General features: G+C 43.0%; 3 protein-coding genes across 4 annotated transcripts; all 3 read left to right on the forward strand.

Annotated features, from left to right (window-relative positions):
* The first annotated feature begins 3,795 nt into the window (after positions 1 to 3,795).
* On the forward strand, positions 3,796 to 8,939 carry xrcc6 (X-ray repair cross complementing 6). Its single transcript, XM_023949659.1, has 13 exons — positions 3,796 to 3,871; positions 4,215 to 4,301; positions 4,385 to 4,497; positions 4,585 to 4,726; positions 4,839 to 5,090; positions 5,165 to 5,351; positions 5,426 to 5,612; positions 5,697 to 5,865; positions 6,023 to 6,184; positions 7,402 to 7,531; positions 7,620 to 7,720; positions 7,803 to 7,919; positions 8,525 to 8,939. Exons 2-13 carry the CDS (start codon positions 4,229 to 4,231, stop codon positions 8,725 to 8,727), a joined length of 1,836 nt encoding a protein of 611 aa, XP_023805427.1. The 5' UTR covers positions 3,796 to 3,871; positions 4,215 to 4,228; the 3' UTR covers positions 8,728 to 8,939.
* A 4,119-nt stretch (positions 8,940 to 13,058) lies between these two features.
* Positions 13,059 to 18,975, forward strand: josd1 (Josephin domain containing 1). Its single transcript, XM_020711890.2, has 5 exons — positions 13,059 to 13,256; positions 13,672 to 14,332; positions 14,419 to 14,547; positions 15,804 to 15,998; positions 17,006 to 18,975. The coding sequence occupies exons 2-5, from the start codon at positions 13,992 to 13,994 to the stop codon at positions 17,103 to 17,105; spliced, it is 765 nt and encodes a 254-aa protein (XP_020567549.1). The 5' UTR covers positions 13,059 to 13,256; positions 13,672 to 13,991; the 3' UTR covers positions 17,106 to 18,975.
* Positions 18,976 to 19,777: 802 nt separating this feature from the next.
* LOC101163772 (chromobox protein homolog 7) lies at positions 19,778 to 25,740 on the forward strand. Of its 2 annotated transcripts, none has more exons than XM_023949664.1 (6): positions 19,778 to 20,093; positions 21,688 to 21,731; positions 22,843 to 22,908; positions 23,232 to 23,286; positions 23,352 to 23,658; positions 23,764 to 25,740. In XM_023949664.1, the coding sequence occupies exons 1-6, from the start codon at positions 20,025 to 20,027 to the stop codon at positions 23,970 to 23,972; spliced, it is 750 nt and encodes a 249-aa protein (XP_023805432.1). In that variant the 5' UTR covers positions 19,778 to 20,024; the 3' UTR covers positions 23,973 to 25,740. The 2 variants fall into 2 exon arrangements, with proteins under 2 accessions (XP_023805432.1, XP_023805433.1); XM_023949665.1 differs by lacking the exon at positions 19,778 to 20,093 and adding an exon at positions 20,100 to 20,360.
* The last annotated feature ends 582 nt before the right edge of the window (positions 25,741 to 26,322 follow it).

Below are 26,322 nucleotides of genomic sequence, written 5' to 3' on the forward strand. Positions count from 1 at the left end.
CCTAACATTAGCGGTGCAACAGAAACAGTAATCAAAATCAGATTCATCCAGCCGTCCGGTTCTGATCCAGATTCCAGCTCAGATCAGGAAACGAAGCAAAGATGCATCAGAATGGAGCAGAGCAGGGAGCGTCTTGCCCCAAAAAATACTTTCGTCTGCTCCTAATTTACAATGAATTCAATAAAGAAGGACTCAGAAATGCAGTTTTAAGCTCAATTTTCTTTACATATGTCCTCCATCAGTCCATGTTTAAAGCACCGTTTTACATCAGAGTGGGTCTGTGCCGCGGTGGGCCGGGCCGCGTCAGAACTTAACTATGGGGCACCTCAATGGCTCAACCTTCAACCTAAAGCGAAGAACAGCCCCTTCTGTCCAGCCGCCCTCCTCAGACCCAAATGACCCGGAAGGTGTTCTGTCACGTAAAAACAGGCAGAAATGACCCCGGAGCCGCTAGAACAGACTAGAGTGGGAGAATCCTGACTTCATTTAAACGATATCAAAGTCCTCAGCTGCTTAAATCCTGCTGAAAAAGCATTTTCTTCTGATTTTAAACCAACTTAGTGTTGATTTTATAGAACAAAACCCTGTTCTAGGCTTTTCTGCCTCTTCTTATTAACGTCTTCATGTTTTTCTATCCAGCTGCCCGTCACAAGTGGACTTTAAAGACAAAGTTCTTTGTACTTTATGTGTGTGAATCCAATGTAAGTAAAACCCTACTTTTGTGAAAAGGTAGCCGACTGTTAGCAAAGCATGAGGCCGACAAATCTGTAAACAACCCTTCATTGTGTTGTGTTTTTTTTTTACGTTAGTGATCCCACTTGGTGGTTCAGAGAAGCAATAAGACGTATTTGTGACATTTACTGAGAGAAAGTTCAGGGTTTTTGACCAAAAAAAAGGTGAAACAAACGCAGAAGTGCCTTAAACATGACGTTATGCGAGTTTATCTGTTGCCCAATAAGTAAATGAACCAACAATATTCCTATTTTTCATGATATCCTTTGATTTGATGCCAGGTATGTTCAGTTTTCAGCCAACAGTTTGTTCCTGTTTGGAGTTCCCGTCAGTTTTTGCAAAAACGCCGTTTTTCTCGTGTTCGAGCCCAGCTGAGCCCCCCTCCCATGCTGGGTTTCCACGGCGGCGCATGCTTTGCATTCAATGCCATCAGGCCAAGCGGGCAGGGACAACTCCCCCCCGGGTCACATTAACTCCACGGTGAGGACAATGCCCCCATCATGTCAGCTCCCATCAGCCTCCATCCCCGACCCGGAGAGGCAGAGGGGGGAGAGAAAGACGGAGCGGGAGCCCATTGAAAGGGAGATAAAGAGGAGAAAAATAAAACCTACACTGGTTGTAAGTGTGGATGTGGGTCTCGCTGAAGTCATAACAGAGTGTGGAAGCCTGGATTTGAACCCGCGGGCCTCTGAGCGGAGGCATCTCTGCTACTACAAAGTGCAGGAGTTCATTGGAGAAAAGTGACGGCGTTCGTCTGAAACGTCCGGTCTACCAATCCAACATGGCTGCTGCTAATTCCTTCATCTAAAACAGGCATGTTCAAAGTCCGGCCACGCATTTTCACTTGCCCACAGGCTCCTGTCACATAATCAATAACATGCAGCCCCCCCCCCCGTACTTTCTGAATACAGTGTGTATTGATTTTGATCGTCTCCACACATAAATCCACTTATAGGTCGTTGACCTGCAGCAGCAACTTTCAGAGCCAAACCACAAAAACAGATTTATGTATTTCTTTTATTATTTTTGTTTCGGTTTTCTTGTTGGCATTAGACGTTTGCAGTGTGCATTTCATAGTGAACAGAAACATTTCATACGAGCCCAGATTTAGTGTGGACAAAAGTTTGTTTTTTTTAAACAGACTTTTTCTTTTTTTAAAAATGGTTAAAATTTGAAATTTACAGTAATTTTGGTTAAAAAAATATTTGGGCGTATTTCTGTTCTATGTAAAGAAATGAAAAGAATCCCATTGCAAGAAAATGTTCATGAAATAGTTGATTAGCGTTTAACGATTTAAAGAAGGCAGTTCGGTCGACCCTCACTCATTTTCACTATAAAAAAATCCAAATATAATCATTTAATGAGCAATAAAGATTCCAACTTTTGTTTCAATGAAACCACAAGTTTTTGCAAAAAAAAAACTTTGATAGTATTTGTATTTTGAAAAGTTTTACCTCCTTTTTTTTTTGGAAAAAGTTTCTGTCCCGTTTATTTTAATAAAATCACAGTTTGTTTTTTAAATAGTGTACAAATGTTTATTTATGGCAGACAGTTATACATTTTTGCTTTCTAATATTGGTTGTTTGTGAGAATCTATAACTATTGTGGAATGTTTATTAGTTTAGGTCATTTTAGGACAAAATATGGAGAAAAGTGAGAATCCATAAACTGTATAAAAATGTTTGTGTGCAATTCTACAGTTAAAAATTCACTTTGGCTCATAAATACATGTATTTGTCACCTTGGCACATGAGAGAACAGACTAATAAGAGAAGGATACATATAGACGTTTCTAAACTGAGACACAACATGTAGAAAATTTGTACATATGTAAGGTATTTGTCTCTTCAAAACCAGATTTATACCCAAAAAAAGGCTTGTTTAGAAATTCATGCCTCTTTTAAATGACAAAAAATAATAAAATGTTTAACATTACTGTGTGCTTTTGTATTTATTGAACCAAAGTCCTTTGACTGAATTTAAAAAGGATCAATTGCATTAATCTGAGATTGAATCCAAAGTGGCTGCTTTTGGTCGATAAATGGAGAAATTGTACCATCTAGTGGTTGATATGGGTACTGCATCAACACTGCAACAACACTTAGTGGTTTAAAACTTTAAACATACATATTTTTAGATGAATCTTCATCAAAACTACCATTGACTAAGCAGGAAAAGATAAGCGCATGGATATATGCTTTAAATATATATATATATTTAAGTATATGACCAATAAATAAACAGGTAATAAAGAAAGCATTCACTGCAGTGTTTTCTCAAATTGTTTATTATTATTATTATTACTATCATTATTATTATTATTATTATTATTATTATTATTAAAAACGTTTCAGTACAGTACAAGATGTCTTTTGCAAAGGCTAAACAATCAGAGAATAAAGAGGTCTTACAATACATAGCAGAATAACCAACACGAGAGAAAAAAATGAACCTAAAAATGAAATTATAAAAAGTCATATATTTTAAAACATTCAATAATTAAATTGTTTTTCATAACTTATGATTACATTTTTTTAATTCTACAGAGGCCAAAAATATTTGTAAGTCATTTTATTTAAAATTATTTAGTAATAGAATAGAATAGAATTTTTTTGCAAAACGTTATTTATTTTTTAAAATATTTAAAACTTTTTTTATCCCGATCATTATGTTTTCATATTTTACCAAAACAATAATTAGGTCAAATTAATATGTTTCATTTTTATGGAAACTTGAGTCACTAAAGATAAATGATGAATAAATGTTTAGACACGGTAATATTTTCCAACAAATATAGAGACGAAATCCACACAAAGATGTTCGGTGCTTACTTTCTCCATCTCCAAATGTTGAAAATGGATCACGTGCTAATAAATACGTAAAATTAAAGTTTTCTTCGCTTTTGGCCCTCCATGGTGAAGTGAACAGAAAACAAACGCGTGCCTGTGAATTTGGGGCGTGCACTTCATGGGAATCTCCGCCTCCTTCGTGAGGATTGGCCAGTTTTTCAGAGTGACAAACAAGGAACCAATGGGAAGGCGGCTTTCTGATGACGTGGTAGACGTGCTCGCTCACGTACCCAAAACGCGGCAGTCATTGAAACTAGCCAGGATTTCCAAGCAGCAACAGAAAAATATCGGTAATTAAATCATTCTGCCACAGCTCAAACTTTTTTTTAGTTTGATATAATGTAATTTTTTAAAAATAGTTTTTATTCTGCTATATAAGTGGTGATTTATAAGAACAGGAAGTACTTTTTTTTCTTTTGCTAACCAAACGCTAAGCTAGCTGTTGTTACAGTTAGGCTAACAGTAAACAATGACAAACTTCTCTGCACTGAGGCTGCACGCTTGTTTATTTAAAGAAATGAGAACATTATTGTCAAAGTTTTTTTTCTCTTGTTTCTGTTACGAGAAACCAAACAACACATAAGTCTGCAGGTGTGAAATGTTGTCACCTTTTATTTCTTTGAAAATATAAAGGAAGCTGTAAACAAATGGCCGAGTGGAATACATACTACCGGAATGAAGATGAGGAGGAGGATCAAGAAGAAGAGGAGCAAGCTGGAGGTCAGATGAAATCAATCAGATTAGGATTTATGCTGGATTACTATGATGAAGTTGCATCCAAACACGTGTTCTGCTTTGGACAGGAGACTATAAAGCCACAGGAAGAGACAGTCTGGTCTTCCTGGTTGATGCTTCCAAAGAAATGTTTATCAAGGGCGAAGATGGAGATCCCTCCAACTTTGACATGACCATGCAGGTTAGTCCAGTTGACTCAACTTCAACCTGAGGACCCATCACTGACATGTTTAGACTTATCAGAGTATCACATTTGCTGTTTTTGCAGGTCGTGCGCAGCGTTTACACCAGTAAAATCATCAGCAGCTACAGGGACCTGGTGGCTTTGGTTTTTTACGGCACAAAGGAGAGCAAAAACCCCAGGAACTCCTTCAAACATGTTTACGTGTACCATGACCTGGATGAACCTGGTGAGATGCTTAATCCACACACTCCAATTCAGTTGTAAACAAAAATGATTGATCCATATAAAAGTGAGGGATGTTCAGCACTCAGACGCTGGTCTTCTCTTGTGGTGGGTAGGCGCGCAGCGGGTCCAGGAGGTCGACGCTCTGAGGGGGGATAAAGGGGCCCAGCTCGCTGCAAAGACGTTGGGCAGTGGGGAGGCGTCGTTAGGCGATGCCCTGTGGTGCTGCGCCAACCTCTACAGCGACATCAAGCTCCGCCTCTCCCACAAGCGGCTGATGATTTTCACCTGCAGGGATGAACCGCACTGGGGCGACAGCGCCAAGGACCGCCAAGCGCGCACCAAGGCCAGCGACCTGAAAGAAACTGGTGCGTGATGATGACCGCTCCTCCTCCTGGTTCGTCCTGGTGGTTTGACCTCCGTTCTTTCCGTCTTTCCTCAGGGGTGGTCATTGATTTGATGCACCTGTTGAAGCCGGGCGGCTTTGATGTCTCTGCCTTCTTCTGTGACATCATAAGTCCGCCGGAGGACGAGGAGGAGCTGGGGCTGCAGATGGAGCCTTGTGGCAAACTGGAGGACCTCAGGAAAAGGGTTCGGGCAAAAGAGCTGAAGAAAAGAACCCTGGCGAGGTAAAACCAGCTTTGGTCTGGTGGGATCTTTAACGTTTTCTCTTGATGCGTCTGTTCTCCTCTGCCGCTTTTAGGTTAAGCTTGAGTCTTGGCGAGGGTGTGAACGTAGCCGTGGGACTTTATGCAACAGCGGTGTCGGCTCGGAAGCCGCCTCCTGTCAGGCTTTACAGAGAAACCAACGAACCGGTCCGCAGCAAAACCCGGACCTTTCACACGCAGACGGGCAGTCTGCTGCTCCCCAGTGACATCAAGAAAGCCCAGGTCCAGGAAGAGCCGGCGTGAAGGTCGCAAATTCATCGCTGGCGTGTTCTTAGCATGACCTTTTCTGTCTGTGCGTGTTCAAAGGTTTACGCCAAGAAGCAGATTGTGATGGAGAGAGACGAGGTGGATGCCATCAAGAAGTTTGACGATCCCGGATTGGTTCTGATCGGGTTTAAACCCATGGAGAAGCTCAAGCTGCATCACCACATCCGGCCTTCTGTCTTCCTCTATCCCGAGGAAGAGGAGGTCAAAGGTGAAGAGTGGGATCATTGGGACGCCATGAATTGAAATGTTTTCATCCGGAGATGTGGATGATGTTGAAGGGCTTTGACTGTAGATTAGATTCCTGAAAAACTTAGGGTAAATGGATGTTATGAGGTGAGTCCATCCTGCGTTTTCCTTCTTTTTAGGCAGCGCCTGTCTGTTCACTGCCTTGCTGAAGAGATGCAGCGACAGGAGCGTGTTCGCTCTGTGCCGCTGCATCCCCCGCAGAAACTTCCCTCCTCGCTTTGTGGCTCTGGTGCCTCAGAAGGAGGAGGTGGACGAGGCGAACGCACAGATTTCACCTGCAGGTAAGACGCTGCTAAACATTTAGAGACAATCTCAGCAGGATCTAGTTCTTCCACACAGATTATTTTCCCTTCAGCTTTTATTTAGGAGGCCTTTTTTTCATCCAGTGATTATAGAACCACATTAAAGCGGCGAGCTGCGTTGCATGGCCCACGGTTGGTACCCGCCCCCTTTGATTGACACCCCCCCCCCCCCCCCTCACTGGCTGAGAGGTTGCTGCACGTCCCTCACTCTCCCCTTCATCCCCTGCCACCCTGGTCAGGGCCACACATGACAAATTCATGAAATTCGTTCATTTTATCGCCATAGCAACCGTTTGATGTTTTGGTCTTCTGGGAGTGACGAACAGGTCGATGTCATTTTTAGAAGAATCGGCAAAAGTGAATTTTAACCACGCCCACATTCCTAACATGTTCCATTACGTAGGTCGTATCGTTTCGATTCACGTATGAAATATTCACAATGTTTCGCGGAAAAACGTGCGAGCTACAGGGGAACGCCGAATTTGCGAGCTCGCCACGTTAACGCCGTTCAAAGTCTGTAGATTCTAAATTCAACATTTTTTCACCAGACAATTCTCGAGGACCTGGGAGGCGATAGATTGTGATATATATATATATTTACATTCAATATTGCATTGAGATATATATATACATATTTGTGATCCAACTGAACATTATGCTGTCAAAATAGGAAAAACAATCTTAACTCCTCCTTTGTTTAAACACTGTGTTTATGATGGAAAACTATTGAGAAACAGAAAAATCTCTGGTTCTGTGGAATTAAAACTTAAAAACTAAAGCTGCTTAAATTAAAAAAAAGTAACCCACCCAAGAAAAAACATTTTGTTTTGAGTTTAAGCAGAAACCAAAGATCCACACAACAATTTAATGATTGACGCAACATCTACACTTAATCTGTCTTTTTTTTTTTAGTTAAAATCACATTTATATTTTTTTGTTTGTGGATTTTGATCATAGACTCACTTTAGTTTTGAATTTGTCTTCTTTAATTTTACTCTTTTGTGCTTCAATTATTAAAAATTCAGATTTGTTGTGTTAGTTTAGTGAATGTCCAGCAGGGGGCAGTCTAAGCTGACAGCTTTTGTTTCATTTAGTTATCTGGAGTTAAAAAAAATGTTTTTATTGTTTTCATCTTGTCTTAATCCTCATATTTAGTTTAATGTTTCCCTCTAAGAAGCAATTTGTCTGTTTATCAGGTTTTAACGTCATCTATCTGCCGTTCGCTGACGACTTCAGGACTCTGGATCTTCCTCGATGTCCGTACGCCTCACAGATGCAGGTCAACAAGATGAAGGAGATCATCTCAAAGCTGCGCTTCAAATACAGGTGCGTCCAGAGGAACCCCCAGGTGTCTTTATGTTCAGGAAGTATGATGAGTCGGATCTGGAGGTTACACATTCACGTGTCTCTGCAGGAGCGACGCCTTCGAGAACCCGGTCATTCAGAAGCACTTCAGGAACCTGGAGGCCTTGGCTCTGGACATGGTGGCTCCAGAGGAAATAGAGGACCTCATCAGTAAGATTCTGACCCAAAAAGAGAAATGGCAATCTGGTTTTCTGTGTGGTTACCTCTGACCGTCTGATGTTTCCTGCTTCAGTGCCAAAGGTGGAGCAGATTGACCAACGCCTGGGTCCTCTGGTCCAGGAGTTCAAAGACCTGGTCTACCCTGCAGATTATAATCCAGAAACAAAACCAGCCGCTAAACGGAAAACAGGTAAAGGAAGAACGACAACTCTGGCCAGAACTCTGATTAAAAATGGTGTTTTTACATCTTCTTCTATGGTTTTTTGGTGATGATGGACGACTAACATGAAGGAAATTGGCCTAAAATTGAATTTCTGAGCGTTTATTTATTCAAATCATAATTATTTTTTATATTCTGTGTTTTGTCGTGTTTTACTGTGAAGCACTTTGTGATTTTTATCTTGAAAGGTGCTAAACAAATAAAGTTTAATAGTATTATAATAGAAAAAATACACTGGGCGGACCTTGACCTCCCTGCTCTGAGGCCCCAGCAACATGGAGGGGAAGGGGGGCGGGGTTGTTCTGCACCAACAGTCCCACCCGCATCTCAGATGTGAATTTCTAATGAAGTCCTGCCGCTCTGCAGAAAATATGTCCTAAAAAACAATACAGATTGCTGCATCGTTGTAATGAAAAGATGCCACTTTATTTTGAAAGAGTTTAATTTGATTCTTTGTTGTCACTTAATTTTGAAAGAGATAAGTTAAATTCTTTCAAAATAAAGTGACAACAATCATGATTGATGACACTTTATTTTGAAAGAATTTAACCAAATTCCAAATCCTCCTGGTGTAGCCGATGCTGGAGCCGGAGCGTCCGAGAAAAAGCCCAAAGTGGAGCTAACGGAAGACGAGCTGAGGGCCCACGTGCTGAACGGCACTCTGGGAAAGCTGACCGTGCCCGTGCTGAAGGACGCCTGCAAGCAGTTCGGGGTTCGAACCACCGTCACCAAGAAGCAGGAGCTGATGGACGTGCTGACGTCTCGACTGGGTTCGTGAGGAGCCGCGATCCCGCCGCCTTGAACCGTCACGCCAAAGTCCTGCGTCTGGGAGGAACTCAGATTTGTTAAAAGCATGTAGTGTTTGTCTGGAATCAGAAAACAATGTTTCCTTGTTGTATAAAAATGTTTCTGTCTTAGAGAGCCCTTCAAAGTAAGAGCATGTGAACTTCTCCTTGTGGTTCCATAATAAAGCGTGTTCAGTAGAAGCTGTTTCCGCCTCTGCGCGTCTCTGGGGAGGGCGTGTCTCCTCAAAGCTGCAGCTGCATACCTTCAAGCAGGCGCAGCAGTTTTCCAGCGGAGGCTCGGCCTGCAGGAGGAGTCGGGGCATTTCTCCTCGTGTGAGTGGCGTCACGGTCCGGCGGGCAGAAAGCAGGCTCTCACATCACTGCAAACATCTACTTTCTAGAGGTGAGGCCTTAAAAACTGACCTTTGACCTGGATGGGTTTGTGGTGGACGAGCGTTGACCGCCATGTTCACAGCGGTTCTGCTGCAGCAGGTCTGAGCTGAGGATGGAGTTTCTGCGCGGAGTAGAGGATGCTGGGAAGGCGGCTGCAGGTGAGAAGAGTCCAACGGACGGACGTTTGCCGGTTCTTCTGTTAGCATCGTGACTTGAGTGAGCTCCGTTTCTCAGGAAAAAGCTTTCCGCTGCTTCTAAAGAACCGTTGGAGGCAAGACTCAACTTGTCTTTGACTTTCCATGTAAACCTACGCAATAATACAAGTTATGATATGGATCAGCTCAACGTGGATGAAAAACTAGATTTAAAAAACAGGCACTTTGAATTTTAATTTTTTAATGAAAATTTGAAAATAAGACGAAGATTTAAAAGAATTTTTGAAATGTGAAAAATAAAATTGTAAAGAAAAAATTTACATTTAAAACTTTAAAACTACGGAGCTCCTTAAAGGTTATTGGTGTTAAAAAGAAAATCAAAGAAGAAGAAAAAATTGCAAATTAGTAAAAATATTAAAAAAAAAATTAATCTTGAAAAAAACATTTATGGAGCACCTAAAGGAACATTATAGATCTAGAAAGAAAGTTTCTTCAGCATATAGTACACACAAGAAGCTTTTTTAAACGTTGTTTTTTTTATGAAAAATTAAAAATAAGACATTGTAAATTTAAAAGAATTGTTGAAAAAAATAAAAAATCAAAATGTTTAAAAAAAAAAAAAGAAGGTAATCTTAAAAGAATTATTGAAACTTGAAATTTGAAACTAACGTTGATGTTAAAAAGAAAAGCAAAGAAGAAAAAAAAGTGGTAAATCAGGAAAAAAAAAGGTTTAATCTTGAAAGAAATATTTACGGATCCCCTAACGGGACATTATAGTTCTAGAAAAAGAGTCACTTGTTGTTGGTTTGATTCTGGTTCTGTTTAGTCTGGTGGCTGAAGAGCAACTGTCTCTGGATGGGAGTCGTTGTCATCGTGGGATTTATTTTCTACAAACTTTGTCAAAGTAAGTCACAAAATAAAACAATTGAACTATTGAAATATTTTGATTTTCATCTTTTTTTTTTTATTTTAACAAGATAAATCCCTCAAAGGAGTAATTTCTTAAAAGCGGGTGATATAACATTGGATCAAATCCTTTCTTCTGGCAGCTCTTCCGGCTCTGATCCGATGGCTCGTCCGGATCTTCTGCTCCCCCAAAGGTGAGGCTTTGCTCCTCTTTCTGCTCCGTCTCTGACCTGAAACGTCTTCTGACTGTTGCTTCTGTGTCTGCGTCAGGAATCCGCCGGCTTTGGGGCTGGATGAGCCTGACAAACATCCGTCGTAAGACCTCAACGTTTCATTGAAGCGTGTAAAAAGGAATCTTTACCAAAATAAAAGGTTTTTTCTTCCCGTGTCTCAGGAATCCAGAGTCTGGTTAGATGGCTGTTGAGGATTATAGTTTTTTTAAGTGGTGAGTGCTTCCTGCTTTTTTTTTTTTAACTAAAAGTGGACAAATTATCCAAAGAAACAACAAATATCGCACAAAAAACCCTGTAATAATATAAAAGTCCCACTAAATCTGGAATTTTCCTCTTTGTCAGGTCTGACCTTCAGGCTGCTGTGGATTTTTACATTCGGCAAAGGTATTAGGAGCTTTTATTTTGGTTTTCCCTTTTTGTTTGTGCAGAATGCATCAAAAAATGTCATCATTCTAAACATGAAAATGAGTCCGTTGGTCTCCAATCCTCCTAAATATAACGGCCACAGCTGTTAAAGGAAACAAGGACAAACATAACAAAATTCCAATTTGATTAGGATTGAATTCTGAAGGAGCAAAGGTGATGACAATGTGTTGGTTTAAAATAAAAAAAAACATGTGCTTCAAAAAGAGTCAAGTTTTCGGTTGAATAGATCATGTTTGTTTTTTTTAATTTAAATTAAAAAGGTTAAAATAAAAGTCAGGACATCAAACAGAGGAAATGGCACAAACTCAAAAAAAACCATCCCAAATAAACAAAAATGTGTGAAAATTTGTCCAATTCAGTGAGAAAAAATGTTGGTTTCCTCTGAAACAGATGCAGAAACTGTCAGATTTAAGGTGGAATGAGATGTTTTTTAAGAACAGACTCCATGCAGCTAAAGTGTTTCTGAAATGAGAACTGATGTCCAACAATGTTCTTTTTTTTTTGGTCTGTCTGGGCTCCAAAGGATCTTCAAAGTCTCCGAAGGGTCCAGAACCTGTCCTGACCAAGGTGAAGCAGGTCCTCCTGGGACCCCCTGGGGGAGGACCCACCTCCTTATTGGGATCCTTGTTAGGCAGTAGAACCGGAGAGGCGAAGGCCCCCGCCGGCCCTCTACTGCAGAGCACCAAGTAGAGCGTGGACGGAGACGGTGACACCCCCATGACACGTGTCCATGACATCAGCGGGGAGTTTGACCCGCGTCTTCCTGCAAAGACGTGTGGCGTTTCCTGCAGGATGCAGATAATCATCGAACCTTCTGATCTCTTTGTCGTTTTTTTTCTCTTCTTTATTTTTTTAAAAAATTCACCATTTAGGTTGGGGGGGGGGGGGTTTGGCGTGGAGCAACCCCTTCCCCCCTTCCCTCCACTACCTTACACCACAACATTACTGGGGTAACAAAAGCGGCGAGCAAGGTTGGAGCGGATGCATCACAACGGCGAGCTTGTGGCCCCGCCCATCGCAGTTTCTGGGTTTTTTTCCCCCCGTCTGCTCTTGATTCACAACTATTTGAATAAAGCAATTTTCTCTGATAATACTTCGATTAAACTGGATCCAAGCGCAGCGTAACCATGGAAACGTGCACAGAATTGACTTTGATTGGCTTCTGGGTGAACATCTCAGTCGATGAAAAGGGCCGTCGACGCATCGTCCCTGCGTCAGATCCAACGTTTGACATATTTACTGATGAAGACCCTGATGAAGGTCAGAAAGTCTGTGAAAAATATTTGCCTGATTAATTTTAATCATCAAAAACGACTGGAAGAAGATAAGAACAACTAATAAACGAAGCTTTAGTGCCTCTTTCATTAGAAACACATTTCAGGAACAACAACTAAAATAAAGATGAAACAAATTGTGAAAATATTTTGGAATAAAACCTTTTAATCAGGAAAAATGGGATTTTAGTTAGCGTTGGAACATGAAAAAGAAAATGTAAGATGTACTTAAAATAAAAAACTCAGTGAGTGACACAAAGGCAGATTTTTGACACTTTTATTCAACATGTAATCCATTAAACATAAAAGTTATTAGTTATGTCTTTGCTGCTTTATAACCTCAAAAATAATGTGTTCCTAGAATGCATTACTCCTGTAATGCTGTTAACAAATTTAACATTCATGTTTAGATTCATTTTAAACCAAATTCTTTAAATTTAAAAGGATAAATTTGAGCATTTTTTAAGCTTTGGGCTTTCAAGATTTAACAGTATTTGTTGAATAGGTCTTTTTAAAATTCACATCTGGTTTTATTTTGTTAACCTGGAAGTATTCGCTGTAAATGGGGGGTTTATCTGAGCTTGTTTTAATACGTTTTGGGGATTTCTTTAGCCTTTTTTAAATTTAAATTTGTATCATTTTTTTCTTCCTGTTAAGTGATTCTATTCTAGTATTTCAATGGGTGATCATATCAATAATTTCAGTCATTTTTTACACTTTTTGGGGCATCTTTAAAAATACATCTTTAGCAAATGCTTGTTTATTTTATTCTGAAATTAATAGTAAATACTAAGAATGAACAAACCAAATTAAAAGAGAAAAAACGTAAAATATTTATGATAGTGAGAGAAACTGCTGTAAAAGTAAGTAAATTTAATGGGGAATTTCACAGGTTGAAGGTGCGCGTGAGAGTCGCCCCTCCCCTTTCACTGACGCAGGCTCTGACGGTCACGTGGAGCCTGTGGAAACTCACTGCGCATGTCAGCGTTCGCACGGACAGGAGAAAGACTCATCGGGACCAAAGTGGGCAAATAAACGTACTTTAGGTGGTTTTTGGAGCGACGAACGGCTGGGTTTACATCTCACAGCGCCTCCTTAAAGTCCCGTTCGGACAAAGCCGTTTGGAAACGGACGAGTAAGTGTCCAAAACATGAAGTTTAGAGGCCAGGCGTTGTGTGTTCGCCGTAGAAACGGGAGTCACGGAGTAGCAGACTCAGTCTGGCTAAAACGCTAAATATCTTCAGGGACGTGAAGAAGAAATCCCATCTGTTTGTGTGGTTCTGCGCGGTCACGGAGGCAGTTCCTCCGGTGTGTGTGCGTGTTAGCGTCCGTGGCTGGTTTAGGCTAGCACACTGACTGGACTGCTTGTTTCCTCTGATCCAGTCAGTCTTCGCTGTTTACTTTCTGCCTATTTCTGGGTCTGCTGACCAGGAGGAGGCTGGAGCTTCACGGCAGGCTGTTCATCCGTCACAAACACTTTCAAAGTCTCCTACAAGTGTCTAATTTCATACTTTGACTCAATGAAAGCCTTCAAAACATTTGTGTTTTAGGTGCTAATCTGGATTCAAACATCTGCAGAGGAAGCCCAGCGGTCTGAGGATGGAAGGAGCTGCAGATCTTCAGGAAGAAGCTCCCGAGTCTTCAGTTTGAGGCTACAATCTGCTTTAATCTGCAGGATTAAGGAAATATTCCTAACTGAACTCTTCCTTGAGTTTGGTGGTGGCAGCAGGAGCTCGTTTCCCCCCATAGGCCTAGCTGCTCTCTTCCTGGATGGTGAGGGGGTTGCCATGGTTACCGTTGCTGTGCCACTGATGTAGCGTCCTGAAGTGGTAGGGGTTGGGGTGGAGCTGGAGGAGGAGGACGTGCAGGAATGGGAAGTGCTCCGTACCCAGCCGGTGAGTGGAGGGAGAAAGGGCGAGGCGGCCTGCAGGAGCTGGGCTGCATGCCGTGGAAAGTCAACAAGCAGAAAGGAGGAGGAGGAGGAGGAGAGGGGGCGGGGGCAGAGAGGAGGCACGGGGATTACAGGGACGTTCAGCAGCGGGATCTCTCATCCTCCTCTTCCTCACTTACACCCCCTGCTCCTCCCCGACCTCCCCCGGCGATTTACCACGAGAAGCAGCGGCGAGAGCTGTGCGCTCTGCACGCGCTCAACAACGTCTTCCAGGACGGGACGGCCTTCAGTCGGGACGCCCTGCAGGAGATATACCAAAGGTGAGGATGGCGTCCGCGAACATCTGGATTCCACGTGACGCGTGGCGGCACGTGATGACGAAGAATGTGTGGATGAACTTTCACAGGCTTTCTCCCAGCACCATGGTGACGCCTCACAAAAAGAGCATGCTGGGAAACGGGAACTACGACGTCAACGTCATCATGGCTGCCCTGCAGACCCGAGGGTTCGAGGCCGTTTGGTGGGATAAAAGAAGGTCGGCAGAACGTTTCTTCTTCGGTTTTTGCTTTCCAGATGTAGTAAATTAAAGAAAAATCATCCTTTTTTTTTGCCTCATCTTCAAAAATGTTTTTTTTTTAACCAACAGAAGAACATTCCAGGTGGTTTTTAGATTTTTAAGGATTGAAATCCTTAAAAAGTACATTCAAATAGAATATTTAACAAAAACTGACCTCCAATTCAGGTTTTATGGTTCATGAAAGTGTTTACGGAGACAAAAAAATGTTTTTTTTCCCATTACATTTCCTGTGGCCCTCTAGTGGTGACCAGGCGAACTGCCCCGCTCTCTGTCACTTTCGTTTCTGAACAGGTTTCAGTCTGGAAGTTTCACCTGTTCATGGAGGAGTTGTTTTGCTTTGAATCTGAGCTCATGACAGTTGCAACATTTCAGAATAAAAGCAGCCTTATTGTCTGGAACAAAACCGACTCATTTACTAAACAACATAAATGATTCCAACTGAAATGTGGCAAAAAACAGAGACTTCCTCAGAACCTCCGTGTCATTCAGAGTTAGAAATTCCCTAAAGCGATGAGAGAAATCAATCAACTAATCAGTTGTTAATTATAACAAATGAATAGAAGGTTAAACAAACGATTTCCTAATAGTAATATTGATTATAGTACGTTATTCATCTTGATGAAGTGCAGATGAGATCAGGAAACCTCACAGACATGCCTGCGCAGGAAGAGGACTTTTATTTTGAAATGTCAACACAGATATTTTGAAGTTTCTGGTTAGTCAAAAGTGGTTTCAGCAGATGTCTTGGAGCCCATTTCAGATCACACACATGTCTGCCCTTTGATGCAAACAAAACAAGCAAAGTCGTAAAATCAGACAAAAATCAAAAATCAAAGCCGTTTGACTGTTCGGGGGGGTCGTTTTAACTAAAAGGGAAGCATTTTTTAACTTTCTCAGTGGTTTTGTCTTTTTGTTACAAATCTGCGTCAGCCTGACCATAAAAACATGGAAGTTTAATCTCCTTCTTGTTGTAAATATTACTGACAGAGCCGTAAACGTGCGTCTTCATTTTACTGTCAAATTAATTTAAAAAAAACGTCATTTTTTTGCTCTCTTTTTTTGTAGAGTTGTCGGGGGTAACCACCAAATAAAACGTCCTAAATGAATCACATTTTAAGTATTAATGTTATTTAAGTCATCTGACCATCACTTTGTAAAAAAAACCCACTTCAGATGTGATTATTGTCAAAACTTTGAATTTCTTCCGCCTTCAGGGACGTCGGCAGCATCGAGTTGTCCAACGTGGAAGGTTTCATCCTGAACGTACCGTCCAACCTCCGCTGGGGGCCCCTTCGCCTGCCGCTCAAGCGCCAGCACTGGATCGGGGTCAAAGAGGTGGGCGGAGTCTATTACAACCTGGACTCCAAGCTACGCAACCCTCAGCCCATCGGGAGCCCGGATGAGCTCAGGTGAGAGCGCTCGCCGCAAAGCCCCCAAGGTGTGTCCCTAAAGGGAGGGAGGGCAGACGATGAGGTTCAGACGCGTCATTAAAAGTAGGCGGAGCTTGCCGACCCACACGTCCAGCATTCAAAACATTTGACAGATGTACAAATGCGGTGTCGCCTGCTTTCAAGTGGGCGGGGCTTCTAACAAGCTCACTCCTGATTGCCCAGAGTGGTTGCCATAGAAACTCAAATCAACTTGGACCAATCACTGCTCACTCATGTCGCCTGGTTCCAACAGGGCGGCGTCCGTATCACATAAACAGCATTTTCTCTGGACACTCGCTCGCTGCAGTTACGTCAGCGTGGTTAACGGACGCCCTGATGAGCAACCCCCCCCCAGTCCAAAAACGAATCCTTCTTCATTCATATAGACGTCACAGACAAAACAGGAAGTGGTTGTACGGCGAAACTGAAATAGACAATATCTCTCCTCCAACAAGAAGAACAGACTGTACTTTTTTTAAAGATCTTTATTGTTGGTTCAAAACAAAATTAGGATCTCTGGTCCCGGGCCAGCCAATTAAAGAGCAATAAATAGAAAAACATGATTAAAATAAACCAAAATACAACTTTCATGATGGTGACCTTTAGAGGAACTCTTCTGCTTCCTCTATTAAAGACCCACTCTGGTTATTGTGCTATTTTTCTGATGATGGAGGACATTTATAAAGATAATTCAGCTGTTCTTAAGTAGCCGTTTGAAAAAGCTGTAAAACTGCTCACTGCACACCTTAAACCCTTTTTCTGTCGTCTAAACTCTCAAAGTTGAAAGCTTCATGGAAAAAGAAGTCCAGGATTAGAAACAAAAGTGTGATCAGAGATTTGTGCTGAAACCATTGTGAGCACAGAGGAGGTTGATTGACAGTTCTCTAGATCCAATCAAGAGGCAGAACACTGAATAAAAAAATCTGCGTTTTCGTCTAAATCCAGCTTCACATGTGTGGATCTCTTCTCCTGTTTTGTGGACGCAGGAAGTTTCTGCGCCAGCAGCTGCGAGGGAAAAACTGTGAACTCCTGTTGGTCGTCTCCGAGGAGGTGGAGGCGCACCAGACGTGGCGGTCTGACGGATGAGGGGAGGGGGGGCGGAGGCCATCACAGAACCTGCAGGGGAGGATGCAGCATCGCCAAAATGCATGAAGACCCCCCCCCCGCACACACACACAGTTTACAGCACCGCCCCTGCATCAGAGCCATGCAGGGGGGGGGGCACCTTTACCACCTTTCCTGGGAACACAGAGACTTTGGACCTCATGTTCTTGCTGTTTTTCTACGTTTGGAAGTGCGTTTCAGTTTCTGTCCCAGAATGCCGTGCACTGACGGCCCCTGGTCTCCTTCTACTTTCACTCGTCTCCTTCCTCAAAGTGCTTCATAGTTGCGCCCTCGTCATATAACAGGTCAAAGGAGACGCCCGTCTTTGTATTCCTGCGCCTCCACTGCAGGGTGGCGGGGGGGGGGGGGTCGACCCGACTCGCCCCATCCGGGTGACCGACAGCAGCTCTGAGGGGCGTGGCGGAGCCCTCCCACCCTTTGCCGACTGTAGTTTTATAGGCAACACAACAATGCAACATGCTGCCAAGTGCGCCCTCTACTGGACGCTTGTGAGACACACCGCTTCAAGTCACTCAGGCTCCCCTTTTTTTAAAACTTTTCCCCACTGAGAAATGGAAAAAAGACAAAAATCCAGCAAGTTTCTGACCAAACAGACGTCCTTTCATCCAAACCGTGGAGGTCAAGAGCTAAAGGAGAAAATTCTGCTGCACAATTGGATGAATTGGTTTGTTTTTCTTGTTTACCTTCAGTTTAATCCATTTAGGGAGGAAAATCCGGCCAAAGCAGCAACTTGAAGACGCTCAGAAGTTCATTTCAGTAACTCCTGCTTTAAATCTGATGAATCTAAGTTGGTTTAGATGAAAGCTGGCATGAAGTTCAGTCCTTGTGTTTGTAGAAAGTTACTGCTGTTGTGGGGCTTCAGTGTGAGAAGAGGAGGGGGGGGGGGTGATGATGACGGGTCTGAGGAGGTCTTTAGTAATGGGGGGGGGTGAAAGTAAAATGATGAACAGGTTTATTTTAGAAGCGTTTTGACAGCAGAAAAGCTTCATTTTGATCAGGTTTGTTGTTTTCCGGTCCTTACTGAAGCCTTAATGTTTTATAAATTAATCTGGACAATTATTTTCAAAAAGCCAAATTCATGTTTGATCGGAACAAACGAGTTTTAGCAGAAATGAATATTTTCTTTTGGCGTCCAGGTTATTTTTATTTTATTTTTTTCATTCTGAATATGTGTTTTCGATTCCTGACAGCTGATGTGGATTTCCCCGCAGACGCCATTGTTTGTTCGTTTGTTTGTTTACTTCCTTCTTCCCGCAAACGGCGCCTGTGACCCGGCAGATGCAGGCGTCCAACCCCCATCCTGTAGAAGGAGATCTTCATGTGAACCAGCCGCACAAACTGAACGGAAAACTGCGAGGACGGATCGACGGCGTTTGTCAGTCTTCGGGTTTGCAGGACATCCTAAAACCACCTTAAAAAAGTCATCTACGAGAAAAAAACACAGAAAGGTGACCAGAAACAGTTTTTTAAAAAGCACTACTACATCAATTATAACTTTTCTTTCCGGATGTTTTTGTTTTTATTGCCAAGGAGAATGTTACAGAAGTTTAGAAGCAGAAAGGAGAAACTCTACCGGTGTCTTATTTTGAAGGAGCATTTTAACGCTCCAGCTTCTGTTAATTATCAGTGAAATATCACAAGTTTATTATTATTATTATTATTTGTATTCGTTTCAGTGCAGTTTCATGACCAACTATATGAGGATTGGTTGTTTCTTTTATTGCCATGACAATCTTCTCAGTCCTCCTGAAGGGATTCTGACGGTCACTGTATGTTTCCTTTTTTCATAAAAATAAAAGCATTCATTACGGCACTTTATGTAGAAGCTCCAGCCTGGCTGTTTTGTTTGATTTAACTCCAATTCCTTATATAAACACCCTTAAAACACCACTATATTTTCCAGAGGGTTTGATATTTTACTGTCAAACACAATGTACTCAGAAATTTTGATTTAGAGCATCTGAAGTTGTCTGAAAGATCTGATTATTCCAAATGGTTTATTGTGTATTTGAAACAATATTAAATGGGAAATTCTCTCATATCCATAAATACTAAAGTAATATTTAATCTTAGTTCGGTTAATAGGTTACTCCCAGTGTTCTAGGTGTGCACGAGAGAGTGATTGTGTGCCGCACCCTGTCCCAACTTTGCTCAACATGACCCGGGATAGGCTACGGTGACCCCGAGGGGTCACCCCGGGTTAAGAAGATGGATGGAGAATGTAATACACTTTAAATAAAGCAGTTTAGGTTTAAGGGAAAAAGGAAATTGTATAAATATCTTCCTAAAGTTTTGACTTCAGGAGGTTTAAAATAATTTGTGTGTCCATGTGCATCAATTATTATTTAATTAAATAAAGTTAGAGTTTTGCAGTCTATTATAATCTGTGTTACTGATATTTATTTATTTTTATCTAAAGGATTGCCATGATACTATCTTTAAAAATGTTTTTCTTTAAGTAATTTTCTTTAAAATGTACATTTCTGCAGAGTACAATGTTCAAATTAATTGTGATTAAATTTGACTCCATTATAAGTCAATAAAAAACAATAAACGTGGTCTTTAAGGTGGTAGGTACTTTTTAAGACGTCTTTTCCGTTCTAAAGTCCACATCAGGACCCCTCACGGCTCGGAGCCTGAGGCATGCTGGGAACGCGCTCCAGGAGACGGGCGCGCGCGCGTGCAGATGTGTCGCAGATTTGTTGAAAGTCTCTCGGAAAGACCCTCGTGCCATAAGGAAATCTGCCCGGACCCCGCTGAAACCCGCAGCGGCTGAGCGTGGAGGGCGCGCGGCGGCGAGCGCGAGCTGTCAGCGGCAGCAGCTCGCGCGTTAGCTTAGTTTGTGACTTTGACAGTTGGAGGGGGGGGAGCAGCGGAGAGATGGAGCTATCTGCTATCGGGGAGCAAGTGTTCGCCGTGGAATCGATCCTGAAGAAAAGAGTTAGGAAGGTAAAGCCGCCTCAGACCCCCCGGCCGGCGAAATCCGGGAGAATGTCGGGATATTTCGTTGGGATGGATGCTAATTGCGCATTAATCTGTTCGAACGCTGTTGAAACGGGGCGGGTCAAAGGGAGGACGGCTGCTGTCACTCAGGCCAACCGCCGGACTCACACGCCACTCAGGAGTGACCGGTACCGGCAAAAGTCGCCTGCTTTGGGCCTGTTCTGCTGCTAATTGGGTTCGGGTCCAACACTGTATTGACGTTGACACATGAAGGTGCGTAGGGAAGAATTTGGGGCCCTCAGAGCAAACGACGGGCACCTGAAACTGCATTCGTTTGAAAAAAAAAAACACTTAATAATTACTGTTCAGGTGGCTTTAAAATTTTAAAATAAACAGTTTTATGATTAATATTTAAGAAAATTAAATGACGACATTATGAATATATCGATACTTTTTAATGATAATTTTATTCAAATGAGTCTTGCAACACTCCCGGCCTACACCTGTAGAGGGCAGTGGCTGCAAAGGTGCATCTTTACAAAAACCATAGAAGAAGAACCATTTAAGTTTGTCAATTTAAAACATATTTATTAACTTTGTCACAGCAGCAAATATTTTCAAAAACTAAGATATTTTTCTCATCATTTCAAGTATTTTTATGTCTATTACTGGTAATCATTTGTATATTTATTACCTTTTCTCACCTTTTTTTAATGAGAACTGAACTGAGTGACGTCACAACTGACTAACAGCCAACATAAAATCTATCCAAAAATGTGACTTTTTATTGTTTAAGCGTATGTTTATAAATGTCTTTTATATCAAGCACCTTGTGTTTTACACATGCTGATGAAAGGTGCTGTAACCCTTGTGCTATCCTAGGCACTTTGACATTGGGAGTTGGGTCATCTAGACCCACTAAACAGTGCTCTGAACCTTTTTTCTTCAATGATTTGTGATCTTCACTGGTGTCCATGGATTACATGAAATCTTTCCACCTTTATCCACCTTTGTCATGGTAGGAATAACGTGTTTGTCTTATTCGTAGCTGACTTTCTGGGCGTTTTCTCTCGGGCCTCAGATCAGCGGTGCCGTTAACCTGCTGGTTATTGTTCAAATGTGGAAGTGGATGAGTCAAGAGTATCAGGAAATGAGGTGACTTCACCCTCTGAGAATACAGTCTGCCACTGCATGATGTCACAGGATGACTAACCCTCAGGGTGTATAGAAATCACACCATGAAGGTTATTTTTATCGCGCGTTTGGTCAGAAGTCGTAGCATCGTCGCTCTGCTGGAGGAGAAACCTTTGACCTGTCATTTAGGGTGGATGCGCCTTTCAACCCACCCTTTAGGAAAGGTGTAGCTGCATCACTTTCAAAGCCCTAAAGGGAAGCAAAAAGTTTGTCCGATTGTTTCTTTCTTCGTTGCTGCGTTGCTCCAGATGCTTTCGCTTCGTCGTGAACCGCGTTTGTAGGGCCGACCACTTTTTAGGATGGTTCGAATCCGATCAGTCTCGATCACAGATGGATGGAAAAGTGCCTTGCTTTTGGGGCTGGGACGACCCGCCGCTGAGGCTCCTCTGAAACTTTGTCTCCTCAGGGGAACGTGGAGTATCTGCTGAAGTGGAAAGGATGGCCTCCAAAGTGAGTACGCACTCCTGCAGGAGGAAAGCCGGACCCAGGGAGGTTCTGGGAGAGCTCAAAGTTTGTGCTGTTTTACCACTGATGCCTTGCTGCTCCCTCCTCTGTAAAACGGGGAGTGAACGAGGTTAAAGGTCGTCTGTGCAGATCATCCCTGAATCCTTATTTAGGGTCGTTCATTAGTTGATTTGAATCATTCCTGAATTTCTCCATTGCTGCTGATTTTTGACATTTTTGAATATTAAAGCCATAAAAACGTCTAGAGACGTGTTTGATCGTGTCGGTCTGCGTTTTTTAACCAGAAGCGCTCGCTTTAGTCGTTCGTTTTTAACGATAAATGATGTTTTTCTACTCAAAGAGGACAGAAGCGTTTTTCTTTCTTCAAATCGTTGTGAATCAGGAGCAGACAACAAATGTGTGACGTAGAAAATACGCTGGGCGCCCGTCTACGGTGGCTGACATGGCTCACACTACATGCAAAAGAAAACAGCACAATAACAAAAAAGATATGTTTGTGAAAGGAAGCCAGCGCCCGGTATCGAACCAGCGAGCTTCACCAGTATTTCAATAGAGACAAAAAGGCTGGAATATCTTGACAGGTTAAAGGATTTGAAGGATCAAAAGTCACAGCTGGAAAAAGCGGAAAGATCTGAACATTTTTATAGTTGAATGGTTGAAATAGCTGAAAGATTGAAGGAGGAGTTAAGCGGCAAAAAAAGGAGGAAGACACTAGAATAAAGAAAGAGAAACAAACGTCCAAAATACTCTTTTAACTGAAAGATGCTGTTTGTTTCAGCCTGTAAACAAATCCAGTCCCTTTATGAGACTGAAGGTCATAAGGTTAAATACGAATGTTTAACGTCGGGGTGAGTTGGTTGTCAGATCCAGACTTTCTGGTTCTTCTAAATGCCTGATTAAAAAAAATAAAAAATAAAAAAATCATCAAACCTGGAAAGGATTATTCGGATGAGTTTTTCTTTGCAGAAAAGTGATTTAAAAATGTAAATCTAGTTCCAGAAGAATGCAAACATGAAATGATGGATCAACTCTAAACTGTGGGCTGAAGTTTTAGGGGGGGGCTCTAAACCGGCGTCTTTGGTGTCACCTGTGGCAGGTACAGCACCTGGGAGCCGGAGGAGCACATTCTGGACCGGCGCCTGGTTCTGGCCTACGAGGAGAAGTAAAAGACGCTCCTCTCACTCTTCCCTCTGTTGTGTTTCTTCACGACATTTCTTTATTTCTATGACAAATGAATCATTTAATTCACAGAAAGCAAACTCTGCTAAAAGTCTTTTTCCTGTCAAAAGGTTTTCATTTATTTGGTCCAAAACATTTAACAGAAACAAGCTTTTTTACTCTTATTGACTCAATCAATCAGTCTTTGTGTCTTCATCACATATTTTGTTATAAATAGATAAACATAGCTTTAGATTATTTGCAGACAACCTTAACATGAGCAGAAAGTTGCTTGTTTTTTTTTTCTCTTGATGTTCCGGGTTTTAGAGAAGAGCGGGAGCAGGCGCTCAAAGGCCTGAAGGCCCAAAAGCTTTTCCTCCAGGTGGGTGTCCCGCCGCATTCCTGGTTAAAACCAATGCTGGGACTGAACCTCCTGCTCCGTTTCAGGATGGGGTCTACACCATGGACCTCCGCAGCGCTCACAAGGGTCCTGAGAAGGCTCCGCCCCCCCTGCAGTTCTCAGTGGCGTCTTGTTTGGAGTCGGAGGACGAGGACGACTCCAACAGCGACTGCAGGTCTCGGCGTCCTCTGGCTCACCGCGAGTGCAAGCAGAGGATGTCGCAGAGAAGATACTTCGACTCCAGCTCCTCTAGCCCCGCCCAGGAGGACTGGAACGAGCTGGAGTCCCAGGAAAGCGTAGAGGAGGAGGAGGAGGAGGAGGGGGCCGCAAACACATACAAAGGCTTCTTAAACGGTATGGTCCCCCTCTGTGCTCCGAAAATGAAGATTTTCAGAAAAGAAAAACCCAAAAGAAGCCTTGAACCTGTTCCATCTGACGTTGCCTCTCCTCCTCGTTCAGAGCAGAGGGGAGCAGACGGCTGGAGCTCTGCCGTCACCCCAAACGCCGTCGAGGCGTCCGCATGGAGACCCGGTGTGGCGCCGGGGGACGTGACGGTCACAGATGTCACCCTCAACGCCCTCACGGTGACTTTCCGGGAGTCCGGCATGGCCACGGGCTTCTTCAGACCCGCTCAGCCGGCGTGCCTGCAGCCACACGGTTCGCACTGAGACGCCGGACGTGTGCCCCCCCTATTCACGCTCTGTCTTCTCCCGCCCCACATGGGGCGCCCGAGGGGAAAAGGTTGTCGTCACATCAGGAGGAACGCCAAAGAGCCCCGACCGAGTCCTGAGCACCGGACCGCCCCCCTTAAGCGTGCCAAAACACTGTGGAACAGACCCAGACATCCCATAATCCCTCGCCACGTTAGCCTGAAAACAGCCAGAAGAATCCCGCCTTAAATTCAAACACAAACCCGGCCGCCTGGCGCTGATGGAGGAGCGGACCGCCGAAACTCTCCTTTCTGAGCGTTAAGTCAGCCTTCGTGTGATGAGATGATCCTCTAGAAGAACCGCCTAAAAGTCCTGTTTCCATGACATCGACTGTAAATGAGAATTGGACCGAGTCACAGACGTGTGACGTCATCCAGAGAAAATGCTCCAAAGTCGCCATTTTCTTTTCGTAATGCGGACGCCGCCATGTTGGAGCCAGACGTCGTCAAAAAGCAGAGATTGATCCGAGTCGGTCCAGTCCGGCCCGACCACTTCAAAGCGGGCTACACCAAATCCTAGGTCGTAGGGGCCAGCAGGCTCCTCCTACTGTTATTGAAGCATCTGATTGGTCAGTTTATAACTGGAATTACAGGAAAAATATCAGGATAAAACAGAGAAAGATGGTTCTTCTGACCAACAGGATGACTGAGTAGCAGCTGTTCATTTCTCCATTGAAGTCTGGGGGATATGCAGGTACTTCCTGTTTGGAACGTGGGGGGGGGGGGGGGGGCACTCAGTCCAGTCCTCAGATACAGTCAATGCCTCCTACCAAAGGAAGACTCGCATAAAAACATTTCACATATTTCAGTTGGCCAGAAAGCCTCATTTTGAGTTTATTACAGATGTTTTTGTCAGTCTGTCATCTGTGGAGACGCTTGAGGTGAAGTTATGGACCAAAGATGATTATATTTTCACCCAAATGCATCACCATGGTAACCCAGGACAAAGACGTCCTCAGAGATGACGCGGCGCAGTTGGTGGAACGGCGGGATTTTGTTCCTGAAACGAAGCACTTTGAGAGAGCGGGAAAACCTGAAACAGGTGGATGTGGGGACTGATGGGGGGGGGGGGGGTCACAGAATCAGCTAGACAAACTTTTTCATTTTTTTAGGAAGACAGACGTTGTGTTCAGCAGTGACATCAGCCTCCTGTTCCATCTACGCTACTTTGAAGCCGTTTCAGAACCTGAACTGGATCCAGTTCTCCATACGTGTGACCATCTTTGAGCTTCCTGAGGTCTAAAACATCAACAGAAGCCCGTCGGCGTGAGCGTCCTTCAGGCCTTCAGTCCAGACTTCCGCCTGAAAACCGTCTGGAGCTCGGCGTCAGTCAAAAACACCAAACTCCATGTGCTCCATCCGTGTCCCGCTTCTCCTTTTCCAGGGTGGAGTTGAGCCTTAAAACTTTGTAAAGTCAAAGCCGTGCCCCCCTACCCCCTCAGTGGGATGGCCCCCGCCCTGCAGGTGCAGCACGGACTCTCCAACAGCTGAGATTCATCCGGAGGATGTAAAGGCCTGATGCTCCTGTGTGTGAAGCGCAGAGCTGATGTCACTGATGCCCCGCCCCCTGACCTCATGACAGGATCATTGGACTGTCGGGGCAGCTTGTGTTTAACGTTTGCAGTGAATGTTTGTTTTTATGTTGAATCTGCTGCACTTTATCATGATATGACCCTCACAGGCTCCCATCCATGTGTTCTAATAAATGTTGCTCATGTTTGCAATGACTCTGTTCAGTTTGAATCAACCTTTATGTAAACAAAGGTTACACAAAAAAAAGTCTTTACCGACCCCACAGCGGTCGGCTAAAACAAACCTGCACTGACCGAATGATTTATCTGTAGGGTTAGAGGCACAGTGGAGGAGCGGTTAGCCTCACAGCCATGGCCGGCTCTCCCTATACGCGAAATACGCAGCCGCGTAGGGCCCCCGCCACCACCATATGGAGTCCTATACTGTTCATAATTAAATAAATAAATATTTAATTCAATAAATAAATATGACGTCATGCAAATACACAATCAACCAATAAATCTCTCATAAATATATAAAAAGATCATGAAATTGTGAAAAACCTGCACACTGATTTTAAATTAGCCATTTTATTATTCAATATATTTCCTTTTGCTTTAAAAACATGTTCATTATTTTAAAACAGCATTTTAAAAATATTCATTTTAATCATGTGGAATATATTAAAATTTTACGTCTTTTTACGTCAGAACCTCGGATTTCAAAATCAATATTTTCCAAAGTAGCTTTGTTTTTATTTAATGTTGCTGTTTTTCACAATGGCTGATTTATTTCAT

Source organism: Oryzias latipes, chromosome 19 (genome assembly GCF_002234675.1).
Source record: "Oryzias latipes chromosome 19, ASM223467v1".
NCBI classification, from domain to species: domain Eukaryota; kingdom Metazoa; phylum Chordata; class Actinopteri; order Beloniformes; family Adrianichthyidae; genus Oryzias; species Oryzias latipes.